The 17,279-nt window shown below is 38.6% G+C and overlaps 4 protein-coding genes across 5 annotated transcripts in view; 2 read left to right on the top strand and 2 right to left on the bottom strand.

Moving 5' to 3' along the window:
• Positions 1-767: 767 nt before the first annotated feature.
• On the top strand, positions 768-5,769 carry LOC116291214 (uncharacterized). Of its 2 annotated transcripts, none has more exons than XM_031698355.1 (10): positions 768-896; positions 1,127-1,228; positions 1,628-1,717; positions 1,911-2,094; positions 2,569-2,645; positions 2,969-3,087; positions 3,435-3,544; positions 3,736-3,893; positions 4,569-4,696; positions 5,681-5,769. In XM_031698355.1, exons 1-9 carry the CDS (start codon positions 780-782, stop codon positions 4,674-4,676), a joined length of 1,065 nt encoding a protein of 354 aa, XP_031554215.1. In that variant the 5' UTR covers positions 768-779; the 3' UTR covers positions 4,677-4,696; positions 5,681-5,769. The 2 variants fall into 2 exon arrangements, with proteins under 2 accessions (XP_031554215.1, XP_031554214.1); XM_031698354.1 differs by having other exon boundaries at positions 4,569-4,723.
• On the bottom strand, positions 4,789-8,937 carry LOC116291212 (uncharacterized). Its single transcript, XM_031698352.2, has 3 exons — positions 8,502-8,937; positions 7,082-7,535; positions 4,789-6,703 (listed from the first exon to the last, which is right to left on the bottom strand). The coding sequence occupies exons 1-3, from the start codon at positions 8,879-8,881 to the stop codon at positions 6,077-6,079; spliced, it is 1,461 nt and encodes a 486-aa protein (XP_031554212.1). The 5' UTR covers positions 8,882-8,937; the 3' UTR covers positions 4,789-6,076.
• A 1,705-nt stretch (positions 8,938-10,642) lies between these two features.
• On the top strand, positions 10,643-13,254 carry LOC116291213 (rhodopsin-like). Its single transcript, XM_031698353.2, has 2 exons — positions 10,643-11,601; positions 12,801-13,254. Exons 1-2 carry the CDS (start codon positions 10,779-10,781, stop codon positions 13,109-13,111), a joined length of 1,134 nt encoding a protein of 377 aa, XP_031554213.2. The 5' UTR covers positions 10,643-10,778; the 3' UTR covers positions 13,112-13,254.
• Positions 13,255-13,348: 94 nt separating this feature from the next.
• LOC116291215 (dynein beta chain, ciliary-like) overlaps positions 13,349-17,279 on the bottom strand; it is a 35,314-nt gene continuing 31,383 nt past the window's right edge. The window contains exons 53-58 of the mRNA XM_089031577.1: positions 16,705-16,932; positions 16,286-16,477; positions 15,820-15,939; positions 15,468-15,710; positions 14,806-14,988; positions 13,349-14,648 (exon numbers count right to left, since the gene is read on the bottom strand). Of these exons, the coding sequence (XP_088887703.1) occupies positions 14,031-14,648; positions 14,806-14,988; positions 15,468-15,710; positions 15,820-15,939; positions 16,286-16,477; positions 16,705-16,932 (1,584 nt within the window). The 3' untranslated portion in view covers positions 13,349-14,030. The remainder of the gene's footprint in view (positions 14,649-14,805; positions 14,989-15,467; positions 15,711-15,819; positions 15,940-16,285; positions 16,478-16,704; positions 16,933-17,279) is intronic.

The raw sequence follows: 17,279 nt of genomic DNA, 5'->3' as shown, positions 1-17,279 counted from the left end.
TCAAAAAGTAGCAGATATAGTGAAATTAAAGATTAGTATTTAGGGGGTGCTAGGAGTGTCGGGCCTTGGAGGGGATGGATATGATTTGTGATCTCCCACCCCACCCCACTATACACCCACAAGCAACACCACAGCGTTTATTATTAAGCAATCTCACAATATAGCATTTTGGATATTATTCAAACTTTTGGTTTAACGAAAAAAAGCTTAATAGTTAAGTTGATAGTAATCTTAACATTTTTTTAATCTTAAACGATTCATTCAAATTTAACATAGTTGCTCAAATTTCAAAATTTTGACTTTGATTTGGTATTTCTAATTCTTTTTAATTATTTAGACAGTTAAAATTTGCCTTTTTAAAGCGATTAATTTTTTGTTAAATTATTTTAAAAGGAGTAATACAAACAAGCAGTCAGCAGTACAAATCTTCTTGTCTACAACTATTGACAGAACTGTAGCACTAAAGCTCAATTTTAAAAATGTTTGCGTGAGAAACTTAAATACAATTACATACTAACCTCGATGGAAGAATTGTGCTTCGTGTACAGCCGAGCTTAGCGTCGTAGCTATTTGATATTCCATGTCTCCCAAGAGGTTTTTTCGACGACTTCTTTGTAAACTAATCTTCGCCATTTTAAAACTCCCTCCCAATGCACTCCAGCAAGGAATCATGGGACAAGGCTTGCAAGGAATGACGTCATTTTACGATATGACGTCATAATAAGTCATGACGGCATAATCACTTTGTATCGGGAAGCGATCCGAATGGTTTCACCCTAATGATTCGGATTTTTCAAGCTTCGGTGCTTGTTTTACTTGTCCTTGATGTAGTGAATGCGTATCCCTTGTCTTCGTATCAAACGTATTTTCGACTCTTTGGGCGGCATCTGCGAAAGGTAAGCGACTTGCGCGACTGTTCTATAAAACCTCGTACGTTTTCGACCGAACTGATATTGTCTGTAAGCTATGGAGATCCAACTTTTACAGAGAGCGCGAGTAAAAAAGTTAAAGAGCTAATTAGTTAGTCGGATTACAATTTATAGCTAAGGAGTCACGCACTATATTTTTGTAATTTTTTGCTTGAGAGAAACATTTTGTGCTTGCTACTGACCGAATGTTCTTTCAGAGGCGGGCAATATCAGATACAATAAAGAGCTGCAGTCATTGGAAGATCAATCACTCAGATGATCCTGATATTACTGACGTGGTTGTTGCTCTACACAATAGCGTAAGTGGTCAAACAGACAAAATATCCTCGGTAAAAAGTGATTTGCTTTTTTGAAATATTTTGTGATTTAACTTAGCCTGTGAAAAAACTTTTTAAAACAGATTAAGGTGTTTCTGCTGCAATTTTTTAATCGAAAAAAAAATCCGAGTTCCAGGGGCGGGATTCGACTAACTCTGAATGTGTAGTTGTTTCTGGGACAAGATTTCAATTCCATCGACACTAGGAAACCTGCTGTAACGCAACGGATGGCTCGCTGATTGTCTGAGGGGAAACCATAAATAGCTGAGTATAGATGGAATACTGTGTCTTGTCCCGAACCATTGGATATATATATACTAATAAACCCGAGATTCCTAACTTTGCGCAAGCTAACATTTTTTGGTGCTCGCTGCATTCAAGGCTTCAAGTGTGAAAAAAATATCAACGGCTCTTCAATGTCAGACCATGATCAAAATAAAAGAACCCAACCTAGGATACAAGATAGAAGCGGTATGTACTATCCTAAATGATAATATGACAATATTGTATTTTAATTATGAAATATTTCAAACTATATATCATTATTTTAAGGCGACTTCTAGCTTCGACGCTCGTAGCCTGTTGAAATTCAACACCTTGTGTGATATTAATACGCGCACTTATTGCTCCACCTAACAATCCAAAAATAATTTTTTTTCATTAGGGAGCGATGAAAGAGGTATTATTTTCCATAGCTGTATCTCCATTGCATTTCCACCACGATTCACGCGTGCGCAGACACACATGTCTGCTATCAACCTGGACTGAAGACGCCAACAGCTACGTCACATGTAAGATTAAAATTCCAGTCTGGCCGAATGGACTGTTCTTCTACAATTGCAGATCCTGTAAGTCATGAGTGTTAACTAAAAAAGCATATAATAGGCATTACGCACGGTACGGCACGGTACCCTTGAAGATTACCGATCACATTGCGCAATATTTGTAATTCAGATCTGGATATTCGCGTTGCATTACAGTGTAAGTACAGACAGTTTAACAGACTTAAACGCAACTTTCTAGCTAAAGAAGAGATTTTGTATCGATGAAAAATTAACGGGCCGAGACATTTTCCCTTATAACTGTGACGGTGCCGACAGAGCTGAACAGGGAGTTTTGCGCACAGTGATTGGTTCAAAGAGCGCGGTCGTCAATGGGCGCCCATGAGAATGCCGTGTCGTACACATTAGTGCGCTACGTCTGTCTCACGATTATCCTAGAAAAAGTTTCGAAAAAAGAAAGGCGCGCGCGCGTGTAGTATCTGACTTGACAGCTTGAAGCGCTCCAAATCAACCCTACATTATGTGCGACTTTCTTCTTAGATGCGATTGGTCAAATGACTGTCACTCAACGTGAAAATGATATGGGAACTCAGATACGTCTACACAATACAGGGCCTGTGAGTACAACCTATTTTTCATAGAATATATACTTAACAAATTGAAATCAGTTTTTTGTGTCTGTCTTCTAATTGACGATAAATTGGGTCATCACATTGTTAAAGTAGTGCGGATCCATTATGTTCGGCTCATGTGAAGTTCGGCGTTTGACCTTAGACTAAAACGTATACGGCTGAAGATTTACTTAAGCAGAAGCCCAAAAACCCAGCCAGACGTCTGGGACTGTGTTGGTCGTGTAATTACAAAATTAACAATAGAGCTTTAAAGGCTTTTATGCAAAAGAAGTATTTAATACATGCGTACACTCTTATTCTTGTTCTAGAAAGCACTTTTCATGGTCAACTCCACCTGCGATCCTACCATCATGACTCTGACCCATACTAACAAATACAAACGCTTGTATGATAGCGAGGAATGGACGCTTAGTTTTCCCGCTTCGTGGTGAGAGCAGTTTCATTTTAGTAAAATCGATTCTAAACAATCAAATACATAGGAAAACAAGCGCTTTTACCAAGGGAGTAGAGTGCACACAATATATCCGTGAACAAGTTAGTGACAAAATTGTACAAATTAGTGCAAAGTTTTGTAGGTCTAGGATCTACTGAGATCTACTGAACTTACTAGTTTGCGCAAATTTGTGCAATTTCTTACGCATTTTTGATATATGTGGTAGGGATCGATTCTACCGCGCGTAAAACTGTTGACATATCCAAATGCGCGCGCACTCAACTTGATCTCATGACATAACAATGACGTAACAATAATAACCTCATGGAATAAATTCTCAGTGACGGGCGAGTTGGAATTAACTACAAAGGAAGCTGTTCTGTCAAGGTGTACCATGTTTGTCTTACAACAACCACTTTTATCGATGAAGTAAAATTTGACTTTGTTGACGGTGAGTAGAAGTGGAAAAAAAGGATTTAATAAGGCTGCTTTACTGCCACATTACTGTTGCCTATTTATTAACTTGATAGATTAACTAGAAGAGTGCACCCAGCCCTAACTGGTTGCTATCGTTACTCGGTTTCTCGCCAAATTTCGCACATGCGCACTGAGTATTGGTTGCCTATTCTTGTAACTCTCTAGGTGAAACGAAAGAGTGCGAGTATCGTAAAAGCCACTACACCACGTACAGTGCTCACTGGTTGCAATCGTTACTCGGTCTCAACGATCTTCTAACCGCGTTGCTTGTTCCTGTGGTATTCCTGCTGATGGTAACCATCATCATTACACTAGTAATAAAGGTAAGACTACTTTTGTTCATAAGAATTCGTTCATTTTCGTTTATTTTGCGTAAGAAATTATAAGAATTCGTTAATTTTATTATGGGTTAAGTTTTAGATCAATTAATTATTAGAACAGCTTTCTTCGTATAAGCATGGGAAACGATACGGTAAACTTTCATAGCCGTACCGTATCTTAATCGCGTAGATAGCCCCTAACTACACTTTGTGACTGGATGTATTACTGAAGAAATTTTGCAAAACCATTTCGATGTACGGCATGTTGTACCGTGTAAATGCTGTAAGTCAGTAACGTATGCTTCCCACTCATACGATAACCATTCTTATGGGAGCGTTACTGGTTTCGAAACTTTAAGCCACAAGTAGATCGATAGCTACTGAACAACGAATGTGTTTGGGTGTGTCAACTAACCGAATAAAAGAAAAACATAGCATCGTTAATTTAGGCTATTTCTGACTTCGATAATCTCATGCTAAACTCGTGTACCCATGCTAGACCACAATACATCATGTTGACTTTCTCAGAAAAGTCTGTGAGAATCGACGGTGTAGTGTGCATATGTTTGTGGGAAGGGGGAGGGGGGGGGGGAGGGGGGGGGAGGGTGTAAGAATTTTTAAGAATTGTTCGTGGTTTCTGTGACAAGACAATAATAATTTTCTCATTTCTTTAACCAGTTTTTCCTGCTCGTACATCAACGTGGCTCACTCAGCGCAGCTAAGAAGGAATTTCGCCAGAGATTTCGTGGTATTTTCCAAGCTCGTCTCGCCAACATTACAAGTTAACACTACCACTAGTGCTCTCTGTACGTAAATCAATACCAAAAAACAAGGTTTGTACGGCAATCGAAATATATCTAATATAAAAGGCTTAAAACCCAGAAACAACATACCAAACTCTTCACAATACTTTAATAACAATTTGTTTTTAAAGTATTTCATTGATAACGCCTAATTGTCAGACTAACCAAGAAATAACATACTAAACTCTCCATAACACATAAATAATATTTTGATTCTTTAAAAAGTCTGTCACTAATGTCTACGAAGTCATAAGACTAGTCACTATAGAGTAGTTTCCGTATTTCTGGGAAAAGCTCAGGCGCAGTGTGATTGGTCTGACAGTGTCGTGACGTTGGCGTGACGTGTACGCGCCTCGTTTGTGCCGTGTTCCGGGTATTTGATTGGATGGAGAGTGGATTTTCTCGCGCAATGTGATTGGTGTGACGTATGCCTTGACGTGTCACGACCGCGTTCGTGTCGCGAGCTTTTTATAGTGATACGAAAAGTGCTCTAATAACTCAGTTGGCTTTTCACTGTCATTATACTTAAAAAAAGTCGTCAAAATATTTCTAAAAAATTTTTTTTTGTATTTTTAAAATATCAATCCTCAAAGTTTCTCTATACTAATACTTCAATCCAAAAGGATTAATTGTGCCAGAAATCTTGGGAGTAAGAGTTTATACCTTGGAGAAGAATTTGTACCTCCATGTCCCCTGGACGTAACATAAAAAAATATAAGGCCAACAGGACCTGATTTAGCGGGACCCACCACCTCAAGTGTAGCCCTAGATTTTGTCGTTTTAAATATCAATGTATACTCTTTTTCAAGGAGCACTCTTTCTTTGAAAATGTGCAATAATAAAGATTTGTCCTGTTGCTAAAAAAATATTTATAAAATAATACGTCTTTGTATATTACATTATAATAGGAACTGACTTAAATGCAGAGTTGGGAACTAGTTACTTCATTAATTTATTGTTCTTACCCCCGTCTTTTTCTGATTGCAGATGTACCAGCCTAGTAAATCAGTGAAAATCGAATCCGAGAAAAAACTAAATAAAAATCTATTCTTTTGAGATTAAAACATTAGACTGGATGCTTTGGAGACAGACTTGATTGTCTATGGTGATTAAGGTCTGTAAGGTGTGCTTGTCCCGCCGCCATAGGCATCCCACCACGTGCAATTTACCACTGCGCACGTCTTCCTTTCCATAAATGGAAGGATAAGACCTTTACATAAATCAATAAACTTTAGACAGGATGCTTTCTAAAGACAGACTTGATTGTCATGGAGATTGAGGTGTGCTTGTCCCTCCACCACAGGCATCCCACCACGTCCAAATTATCACTGCACACGTCTTCCTTTCCATAGTTGGACTGATTAAACCTTTATAGAAAACTTTCTAAACACGGACTTTGAGGTATTCCAGTCTATTTGTCATGGCAACCGAGCTTCGCTTGTCTTTCCACCACAGGGATCCCATCATATCCAAAATATCACTAACCTTCTTATCGGCAATGAATCTGACATAGTCAATATTAGTGAATTTTTCACCTCGTCCACAAAAGATCTGGAGATAGTACAAAAATAGTTCAAGATTCCATTCGGGGTTCACATCTACAGCACATGGCTCGATAGCTTCACCAAAGAGCATGATGGGAATTGTTGGACCTGTAACTTCAAAGACTTCCACGAAACATCCCGAACAAAACCCGAGGGATTTTAATGACTTTAGATAAATTGGCCTCTCTTTGTACAGGCGTTTGATCGGGACACATGAACCACGGGCTGGGAAATTTCGCCTTTTGTTCGTAATTAGATTTTTAACCTTTTCTTCGTCTGTCTGAGACTTGATGACTTTGCCTGCATGCAGCAAGAAGCTTTCTTGGTTTGGGTGCTTAAATGACAGTAGAGTTGACTGCCTGAGTCGAAAGGTTTGTCGTATAGCCCGGTCTAGGACACTTAGGCTGTCAGTCAGGGAGATTGGGATTTCTTTGACTCCTTTTCCCATTAAGGATACCACAAGCACCTTAAAACAGGATGTCTTCATTAGTTGCAAGCTGGTGTAACAAATGTATGCAATACTGCACGCATAGATTTTGCTTCAGAACATGTATAGCATGCATGCCACTATGGGCTTGCATGATATATAACTGCATCATAATATTGCATGGATATGATGCAGCATGTTGTGCTGAAAACCCTGTTCAGAATTGAAATACTCTATGCAGTTCTGCAACATTGTAAAGTGGTGTTGCCATTTCTATATTCAGTAATGTGCATGCATTTTTAATCAATGGAGGGCAACATGAACAACGAAATACAATATACAGCACAAAGGGGTACTGTACATGTCTTCTGTAATTTTCAAACATGCCATACACTGACAATGTTGCTTAGGACTTACCTCTTTCCTCAAGATCTCAAACTTAGTAGGTCCAATTTTAGTCAACACAAATTTCTTATTTCCATCGCTTGAATCTGATGTCGGTAGTGTACACATATCATTTGGATTGATGACACAATCAATGACATCATCTTCTGACAATACATCTTGGTTATCAAGAGGTAAGAATCTTCGAAACAAGCTGATTCGTACTTGACTGTCAAGCTTTAAAATGTACCTAATTAGCCAGAGAAATTCCTCAATCACCATACCTCTCTTAGCAGTGATCATGGTTTTTTGAGGCCACTTTTCACATGACGGCCAAACATTAAGCTGAACTGATATTTGTGATTCTGCACTAAAGTGTATCAGGAATTCTCTTGGTAAATACTGTGGTAATAATTCTGGCAATCTTTTGATGTGAACGAGTGCTGATCGAAGACAGTGTATCAACAATGAAGCTGGTTGAAAAACTCTATAAGATGAGATAAATTCTCTGTATTAGATACATCTACATGTGTAGTTTTTTTTTTTGCAATTGGGTTTTCTGTGGTATGAAGGCAAAAGCCACCATTTTTTGTCCCCTCTGAAACTGAAGGAAAGCCAAACCACACCCACCCACCCAAAAAGAGAGGACCGAAAGTTTGACTTCTCAGACCCGAAAACGCCAAACCAAAAAAAAAAGAAAAGAAAAGAAACAGCAATAAGAGAGGAGCAAAGGTATGATAAATCAGAAAAATTAAAAACCAGTTACAGCCTGATTATTTCATTATTTAACACTCCTTTCCTACGAGGAGGGTGGGCGGAGTCCTCGAGGCCTTAATAATGTACACAGTGGTGCTTGGGACATCTCATACCGTTTGACATAAGACAATAATAAAAATTCATCCAGACAATAAAAACCCACTGATAAATATAGTGATCTTTCATCTGGGATGCTTGGAAAACTTAGTTACAATCATGCTATTTTGTTTTTAAAAAGGAATCAATTTTGGGTTTGAAAAATCGTTCGTCTATTGAGTTGAAAGACCATTCAAGGCGAGTCACCAGGTAAGATAATTTAGAAGCCAATATCAGTTTTCTATTCAGACTAATCTTCATAATTCCTTTGTAGATTCTTGAAAAATTATTCTAATTATAAGCAAGGCCACTGGACTTTACCATTTGAAATTGTCCATTTAAGGTTATAAAATACATCAATGTATTTAAGCTGTCAACGAATCATTGATGCGAAATATATATTTTTACTCCATTCCATGTCATTCAATATTTATGACCGACCCTTTGTGTTCATGGCAGACATCACATCTCGCACTGAATTTTATGTGTCTAAAATCTTCAAATAAAGTTCAAAAAATTCCCCAAAAATACCACCAACATTCCTAAACATGTTCTAAGTAATCTTTTAGTAGGATAAATTGCTTTTATTTTTGTGTCTTACCGTGCCTTGATCGAGCAGAGGTCGGTTTGAATGGTCGGTGAATGAATCAAGGCGATGGCAAATCTTAGAAAGCAATCGGGGGAAGTCCCCGGTTTAAGCGGCATTACATCAGCATTTTCCTTGCCATTAATAACAAACTTGATGCCATCCCAGTCATACTGTATTTTGATTTGCTGTCCACTGTACGATCCCCAAACTGGGACAATATTTAGGGTTAAAACATCGTAGGGTATCAAGTACTGACTGTAGTCGTTCTTGTAGTTATTGTCGACAAAATCCGAAGGATCTTGAATGTATTTATACTTGGGCGAAGAACTCTTCGAAAAATATGCTTTTCCTGTTGTACATGATAGCTTTGATTTTTGGTCTTTTTCGGGCATTTCTGTTTTTTTTAGAGGTGAAATTCCCGTTCGACACCGTTTTCGTTTTAAGTCGGCCAAAGATGCAAATGTCTACCACAGGGAGACCAATCAAAGAATAAAGTAAAATAAAGTAAAATAAAGTAAAGTAAAATTAAAATTAAACAGAATTATAAAAGATAAGCTTTCTTTGGATTTTGATAGCGTTTTAAACAGATATAAACAAGAAAAATAAAATGATAAAAAATAATATGATATCCAAGGTAATTAGAGCAACTAATGATGACATGGGTTGACTGTGGTGATTTGCAGAATGATATTTTTTCGGATAGAACATGGGCCGTCAGCCCTGGAGACGTGCCGTAATTTTAACAAATTTCCGATCGTTTTGCGTGATATGTTTTCTTATTTACCACCACACATGACTTCAACAGTTGGTCGTGCAGTATGTACTCGCGAGACGTAGCCGAGTGGGTACATAACTAATTTTGGCCAAAAAAATGGAAAAAAAGCAAAAAAAGTATCATTGAGACGTCCCAGCCTCTGATAAGCCCGCAGGCCAAAAGCCCTGAAAAAAGAATAAGCCCCTAAAGGCCTCAATAGCGGAAATACGGTATCTTTTATCGACCAATCTATAGACGGTGGGGGCTATAGAGGCTTTGCACCAACACCTGATGTCGATTGATATTAACAGCTCACCACAATAGTACAACGTGAATGAAGATGAATTAAGACATCGGCAAATCGATCACTGTACCCCTAAAAGAAACTGGACAAACACACAAAATTCTATTTACTTTCCGCCATCTTTAATCATTATTATCTTTTTTCCCTGCGGCAAGGTGGCCGCCCTATACAGTTAAATGAGTTAATTACTCTGCAGTTGAATTGATAGCTCTGATATGTCTGGTTTTCGAACATTAATTAACTGGCGTTTATCCTACAACATACGGTATTTGGTAGCTATACAAATTTATTTCTTTTCTTAATAGTTCTAAAAGTAAAATCAAATTTCCGCGCACGGTTTTCGTAGCGTTGTTACCGTTTTGTCCCCCTCCCACGACAATGATTCTTAGCGTTAAAACAAAAGATCGATTGTTCTCATATGATGTCATAAAGAAATAAGGCAAATTAAGTTTCAAATAGTACCATCAATTATAGAGAAAGATAAAACTACTGATACACGGTGCAACATGTTGTATGCAATTGATGTTGCGAGTTATGACACAGGACGCAATTTATTGCACGCAGCGTTACTGAAGTAGAAAACTATCCTACTTCAGCAACATTGCCTGCAATGTTGTGCGCAATGTTGCACCGTGTGTCTGCGCCTTCAGTGTTTGACCATTCGTCACCATGCGTTTGGAGCAAATAATGAGATTCGAGAACAGGTAAAGAGATTCAAGGACTTCTATCGGCTGATTGAAATCTAGTAATAACAGATCGTCATGTTTGATAATATTTATTTTTCCAGTTGTATTGATTTATCACTAAACATCCAAACTCACTTCAGTTTTTCCTGTCCTTTGTTGTAGTTAAAACTCCTTTTCAACGAGTCTTACATTTTGTTTATTTTCTGCGCAGAAATGTAATATAAAAGTTTGTTCTTGTTGAATTTAAAGCAATCTCGAAGTTTATTCAAATGAAACGAAAAGACGCGCGCCCAGAACAGCTGTTGGACATCACACCAAATGTCGAAATGATAAATCATTTGCACTAAAAAACGTCGCAAAACTACTCGATAAAAACAAAATACATTCGAGATTTCATCAATTTTGTCTTTTTATTAGCACCCCAAGTTGCCATTTGTCTAGAAAAGAGTATATTCTTTATGTTTTGTTGTCATTAGGAGTTTGTCGGATGCAATCTCATATATGCGAAGCTATTAAATTAGTATGATTTCAGCTGTGGAAGCTAAATGACATATATTATCATTAAAACGCTAGATCTGAGAATAGATAACTACAACGAGTGTCGTGTGCCGGGTAGGGATTTAAGTTCTAATTGGGCTTCACTCGGGCAAAGTATGAAGCGGCAAATGGCGCCTCCTTCACCAACATTAGCTGCAGAAGAAACTGTATCTCTTTCTGTGATCATTTTTCTCGTCATGATTTCCAGCATTCTAGGAAACCTTATAATAATACTAGTCATCGTAAAAGTCAAGAGGCTTCTTTCATCATTTGCGAACAAGTTAGTCCTCAGTCTCGCTGTTTCCGACTTAACAACAGCTTGTTTTCCAGTCAACTACCAGCTTGCAATAGCCTTGAACATAACTCTTATCAGCAATGAAGGAGTCTTGTGTACAATAGGGGGATTGGCCTCGTACGCGATATTTCTTACCTCGATACTGACCAAGGTCATGTTGAGTATTGATCGTTTCATTGCGCTTGGTCACCCTCTGAAGTACAACCTTCGTATCAAGTCTAGCCTGAAAGCCTTCATGGTCGTCTATCCATGGATTCATGGAATACTCTTTGGTGTCTTCTGTGGAATTCTCATAGACATCAAGTTTGATCCCGCGAGTAGGGATTGTGGATTGGTATGGAGAGAGCGACATCTTGGGTTTACACTATCGGTATTAATTGCGCATTTTGTTCTTCCGTTTGGGATGTTGGTCGTGATGAATACAATGACTTTGAGACTTGTTCGCAGTCAAAATCGAGTGCTGGTTAGACAGGAGAGTAGTACGCGCGACATTGGGACAACAATAGCAGGAATAGACCGCTTGAGTAGGCGGCGAGGTAAGAGCTGTTAACGTTCCTAGTTTTAAATCCCTTACTCTAGAAGCAAGCACAGGAAAGGTCGTTCAGTCTATCTCCTTGTTCATATCGAATCAAATAAACTCGAGAAAGAAAATAAAAGCAGGTTGTTCATGCATGAAAAACGAAATTAAACGAAGACGGAAATTTAATCATCAAAAGTTGGACTCTATAATCATGCATGATAGAAGTTCTTTGGAAACTCTCAATCAAAGTCTCCGCTCTTCATTCTATCTTATTACTCTCCATTAACTTTTCGAATTAAGTTTTCTTAGAACTCAATATCTCTGTCTTAGATACTTATGTATACTCCTACGGTAGCTTACTCTATATACCTAGGGCCCGATTGTACGAAGCCGTGAGGATAGCGCTATCCGACGTATAAATCCTTATGTATCGGTCGGATAGCGCTATCCACCCTTCGTACTAGGCCTAGGAGACTAACTAGTAGATTCACGAACTCTCTAAGATAAAATAATAAACTGCGCGTTTCGATTCAAGTGAACTGCATTTTGACCATTTTATTTGTAGTGACGAGGCCTATATAGAGAAATTGATTATCTGTAGCTAGAGAAAGTACTGATGCACTATGAAACCAAATATTATATACATATATTTGTTTGACCATTGAACGGTTTGTCACTTAGTTATGGCTTTTTAATTAAGTGCTATTCATCATGCGTTTCATTAGTTTGAACGTTCAACGACCAAGGGCAGTGTATTCAGCTGGGAAAATATGACAATAGATTAATTAAAAAAAAGCTAGCGCCCGACTCTGACTTAACGCTCGTATTGAATTGTCATATGAAAAAAGGGCGAAGGCATTTCATAATGCAAAAAGAAAAAAAGAAAAAAGAGATCAGTTTTAGTTGAAAGCAAACGTGGGTGGATGAAATAGAGCCAATACGTTCAAAAACTTAAACCGTGTTATAAGCTGGTGTTAATAGTACGATTGTAGTTGTCACCATTTGGACTTGAAAAAACCTCCTTTGTTTACCTAGTAGGATATTAAAAAGTTCCAGATATTATTAGACGGATGGGTGAATGGATGGATGAATGAGCTCGAAAGATTAATGAAAAAAAAAGGCAGATGAACTGAGAAAGAGAAAGTAAGAAAATTATGTACTTAAGGAGGCTGTACACGTAACCAAACTGATAAGTTGCCTTTTTTCCATTTTCAGCTGGTAGTGAGACGAAACTAGCCAAGATGTCCATGGCCATAGTACTGGCATTTCTACTTAGCTGGACTCCATATATAATAACTCGAGCGCTGTCTATCTATTGCTGCCATGTTCCTTCCATCGTGTTAAGGGGAGCTGTCATAACGGCTGATTTGACCTCCCTAATAAACCCAATCATCTACTCGTCTTTGAGGTCCGATTTACGCCAGTCTATACGAGATCTTTTTCGCAGACACAATGTAATGCAAGTGCACTCAGTATTAAGGCAAGTTAGTGATCAGAAACAAACTAGTCAGATATCTGAATGCTAAAGATTCGACCTCGTTCTATATATGGTCCAATTAACACCTGTTCTAAAGCAGCCCGAGAGCCTTTATGCTTCTTTGATTATTTCTTCATTTCAGTTTCATTTCAGTGTCCCCAATTAGTTGCATAAACTAAATCCATCGACACTTAAATAAAGTTATTTATTTTCTTTTCTCTTAAGCCATGTTTAGCGGCGTAATGGGACGCAACCCAATACTAGAAGGAAAACTCTATAGAACTAATTGTAGAGATTTTTGTTTTATTTAAAAATAACCACCTTGTGTAAGAATATTTACAAGGATAAAACTCATTGTCGCAGCATGACATGGAAAACTCTTATAAATGTTGTACTATACACACTCTTGGAGTAGATAAATTTGTAATAAATGTTAATAAATAATGTAAATACATAACGCACGTATACTAACAATACCACACGAGTAATGACCAAAACAATAGAAAAACCGAGTTGACATTACAGCAAGAAAAAAAAAAAGTGTAAAAAATTGTCAAATAGTCAAGAAGTGTTTTTTCTCTCAAATGAATGTGTGGCTTGAAGACAATTTTTTGATGTTCGTTAAGCTTAAATCCTGCATTTGCTATGATAGGTATTATACCCTTGCAGTAGAAAAAAAGCGAGTGCAAAAAAACCCTGATCTGATGGAAGCTTTTAGTTAGCTTGGTTTTTCGCAGAAAAATTAAAGAACCTTTATGAAAAGAAATCAAAATGAGTAAAGGTTTTGAAGAACAAACTAACGAGAAATAACACTGTTTTTAACACCAAATCAAACGAAATACAAAAGATATTTCGTAAACTTCATAAGTTCTCGAAATGTACTAAGGAAAAAATCAGACCATCATACGAAAATAGGGAAAAAATTGTGTCAAAAAAGCACGACTTCTATGGTTATTGTTGGAAAAGGCTTATGCACTAAGGAGAAGTGCAACTCCAGCGAGGGTCCACTTGGCAGGATTCTCTTTGGTTTTTAAGAAGAAGTTCCATACATAAGTGGGACCTCTCTGTCTGGTCTTATAAACAGGGCATTCATAGACGTTCTTGGTTTCTTGTTTGTCTACTGGGATTGCCCTGATGAACATGACTGGCATGGATGGGGTAAGGTCTTTCAGTTTGGAGTCAGCTATCATTCCTGTCTGTGTATCCCAGCGAGCACCTTCCATGAACAATCCATGGACGTAGGCTCCTTCACGGGGTGGGCTGTTGAAGTCTTCTTTGTTCTTCTTGGTGACATCCACTTGTAAAGCCATTTTATCAAGAGGCCATTCATTCTTACGAGCCATGGACTGCTCGATAGCTGTGAGAAATGACTGAGGATTGAAAAACCCAGACAGCCATACTACATTTGGAAGACAGAAGTCAGACGTCCAGCTTTCTAGCTCCTTGATACGCAGAAGTAAATCAGCAAACCAAGCGGCAAGGCCAGCCATTGATGGGTAAGCACGCTTGGTCCATGATTCCGGTACGGTATCCAAGTAAAGAGAGTTCGAAAGCTCTTCCATGTCTGACGTAATAGTCAACTCACCCTAGGCGAATAAGATAATGGTATCAATTATACAATTATTACTATTTAGTGATAGTAAAAAATGGGGATTGACGTTTGGCATTATGGAATACGACAACGATGGGGGGTTGTTTTTTTTGCTACAAAGGGCCAAACCCACAACACGAAACACTAAGTACCTTGAGACCAAGATCAAGCATCTTGAGAGAAGTTTTCATCTCAGATGTTAGCATATTCATTCGTTCGCATTCTTGGAATGCCACAACGGTGTACGGGCTTCGATCTTCTACTCTGGCCATCATTTCAGGCACGTTAAACTCTTCAGGGAGTTTTTCCATGATCTCGTCAAGGACTTGTTTAACCTGATGAAAAAGTCAAAAACCATGAATATATCATATATTTGGTTGCACTAGCTCTTGCACTAGGCGACGGTCCTTCCATTAAATCCCGCCCCTCAGTAACTTGTACATGTACTCAAAATTTTGTAATCGTCTCTATTCAGTTGTCATTCAATTTTTTCATGAACAAATATCGAGGGGCGCCAAGAGTCGCGCCCTTTCCCGTACCCCTCTTTCTTGTGAGTTTATGACCAGTTATTCATAAAGAAATATTTGTTCGAAAGTTTGCTAGAGCTTTTTAGGGTTGTTACAGGGGCGGATCCAGGAATTTGTTCAGGGAGGGGAGCACTGCACAAAGTTAACCCAGGGAGGGGTGCACCCCTTATAATCAAAGGGAAAAAACATTATTTTGCATTGGTTATCTTCGAAGTAGGGGAAAAGAGTTGAACCAGGGAGGGGTGCGCACCCCCTGCACCCCTCCCTTGGATCCGCCACTGTGTTACCTTTTCTTCTCTTGTCTGTCCTCCACCTCCTTCAGCACCACTCTCTCGAGGCTGCATCTCCAGTAGTGTACGGAACAGGTTGTCTGACGTGGTAGTCAAGAAGCCGATCTCAGCATTAGGATGCAGGCCATAAAGATAAGGACTCTCGGGTGGTAAGGTGTCGTCTATGTACGTATGATAGCCCTTGAAGTCTGAATTGGGAGGCAGTGGAAATCCTGGGGCAAGAGACAACTCGCCCTCAAGCTGAAAGAAAATGGTACGTCAGTGCTGTGCTTCGAAAGTACGATTCTTATTGCAAATAACATAAAGACAGACAGACAGACAGACTCGTAGACGTCACCCACTGCCTTACCATTTCAGGTTTCATGTACTCCTCCAGGTATGTCTTACACAAACGTCTGTCCCAGTCATCAGTGATATGTCCACCATACATGATCTCTCCAAACAGGTAACGGAGATCAGTCCATGGCACCTAGTGAGGTAACAATGACACATATTAATAAGATTTAATAGCACATTCATAAAGGATAAGAGGTATGTAGATCAAATGGAGCTGGAATGTCTTTTTTCTTTCCTTCCTTCCCTATCTGCTCTGTTTCTTTTATTTCTTTCTTTCCTTCCTTTCTTCCTCTTTCCCTCTCATTTTCTCTCATGTCAAATATAGGTTAACAATATGCAGCTCAAACTTTCCGTTGTCTGTCTATAATTACAGTCTCGTAGGACTTTTATTTATTTATTTTTTGTTGTAAAAATATATCTTCTCTGATACATGTACAGTAACTAAAGATACTGAGAAGGGACAAAGGCCCATGCTTTACCTTTGCATTAGCTTCCAGGTAATTATACAACACATTGACACTGATAGTCAAGTCTCCAGTGTTGAAGGGATATGAACGGTTCCAGCCTTGAGGACCAAACTTTCGTCTTTCTGCCACCACTGCATGGAAGTAACACAGGGCAAATAGAATGCTCTTGAACTCATTCTCACGTGCACACATCTCTAACGTATCCTGCGAGAAGTAAGAAACATAAAAAGTGATTTAAAGAATACGGAATCTGAATAGCAAGCGAAAGAAAGCTATAGCAACTAGTGCGTTTTAACTATGGTTGCCCTAACTTTTTTTTAAGGTTCCTAAGAACGATTTTTTTCATTATTGCAAAAGGATGTAAATAAAGGATGTAACTACTATACTGCCCGTCATGTGCTATCAACAAAGAGTTTACAATCTCTATTCACCTGATTAAAGTTGTTGAGTGACTTGTGCAAGTTAGCCATCATTCCAGTCGGTGGTTCATTGGTAATTTTGATGGATGATTCCAGAATACCCTGCGGGATGCAGTGTGCTTCTGGAGTACCTGCAGGCTCAGCTGAGATGTACACACGGTAATCTTCATGGCTTCCCTCGCTGTAAGCTTCTAGTTGTTTCTCGAGTTTTGGTAGCCAGTTCTTCACCAGATGCACATTCTATTGAAGCAAAATAATTGGGATTTTAAAGTAAAATGACAAGACAGGAAAACTCTCTATATAGGATGTGACCTTGCTTCTTTCGATGTGGCAGGACTGTTTGAACACTGTTCACAGCAAACTTCCAATGCGTAAACTTCAAACCGCGCAATAATTACCAAAACGTCGCCCAATTTCTGCTTATCCATTCAGAATAAACCTCTTAACCTTGGGTATGATCGCCCCCTCAACACATCATTGCCGACCATGTGTCATTCTCTTGAGAATAAGATCCTTTGTTTGAGTTGTAACTATATTCATGTGTCTTCTCATGTGCAACCGTTAAACAAAGAGATGATACTGTAGGG

This window comes from Actinia tenebrosa, unplaced genomic scaffold (genome assembly GCF_029948245.1).
Source record: "Actinia tenebrosa isolate PJP-AT-01 unplaced genomic scaffold, QUT_ActTen_1.0 PGA_scaffold17__23_contigs__length_9995812, whole genome shotgun sequence".
In the NCBI taxonomy this organism is placed as follows: domain Eukaryota; kingdom Metazoa; phylum Cnidaria; class Anthozoa; order Actiniaria; family Actiniidae; genus Actinia; species Actinia tenebrosa.
Note: the sequence above shows the minus strand (reverse complement) of the source record. Positions and strands in the feature narration are given on the sequence as shown.

Coding starts and splice junctions, on each gene's coding strand:
- LOC116291214 (XM_031698355.1), top strand. CDS start 780: ATGATTCGGATTTTTCAAGCTTCGGTGCTTGTTTTACTTGTCCTTGAT. Junction 2,646..2,968: donor GTCTACACAATACAGGGCCT/GTGAGTACAACC, acceptor TTCTTGTTCTAG/AAAGCACTTTTCATGGTCAA. Junction 3,894..4,568: donor TCATTACACTAGTAATAAAG/GTAAGACTACTT, acceptor TTCTTTAACCAG/TTTTTCCTGCTCGTACATCA.
- LOC116291212 (XM_031698352.2), bottom strand. CDS start 8,881: ATGCCCGAAAAAGACCAAAAATCAAAGCTATCATGTACAACAGGAAAA. Junction 7,536..8,501: donor CTCTGCTCGATCAAGGCACG/GTAAGACACAAA, acceptor CTCATCTTATAG/AGTTTTTCAACCAGCTTCAT. Junction 6,704..7,081: donor TTGAGATCTTGAGGAAAGAG/GTAAGTCCTAAG, acceptor TCCTGTTTTAAG/GTGCTTGTGGTATCCTTAAT.
- LOC116291213 (XM_031698353.2), top strand. CDS start 10,779: ATGACATATATTATCATTAAAACGCTAGATCTGAGAATAGATAACTAC. Junction 11,602..12,800: donor CCGCTTGAGTAGGCGGCGAG/GTAAGAGCTGTT, acceptor TTCCATTTTCAG/CTGGTAGTGAGACGAAACTA.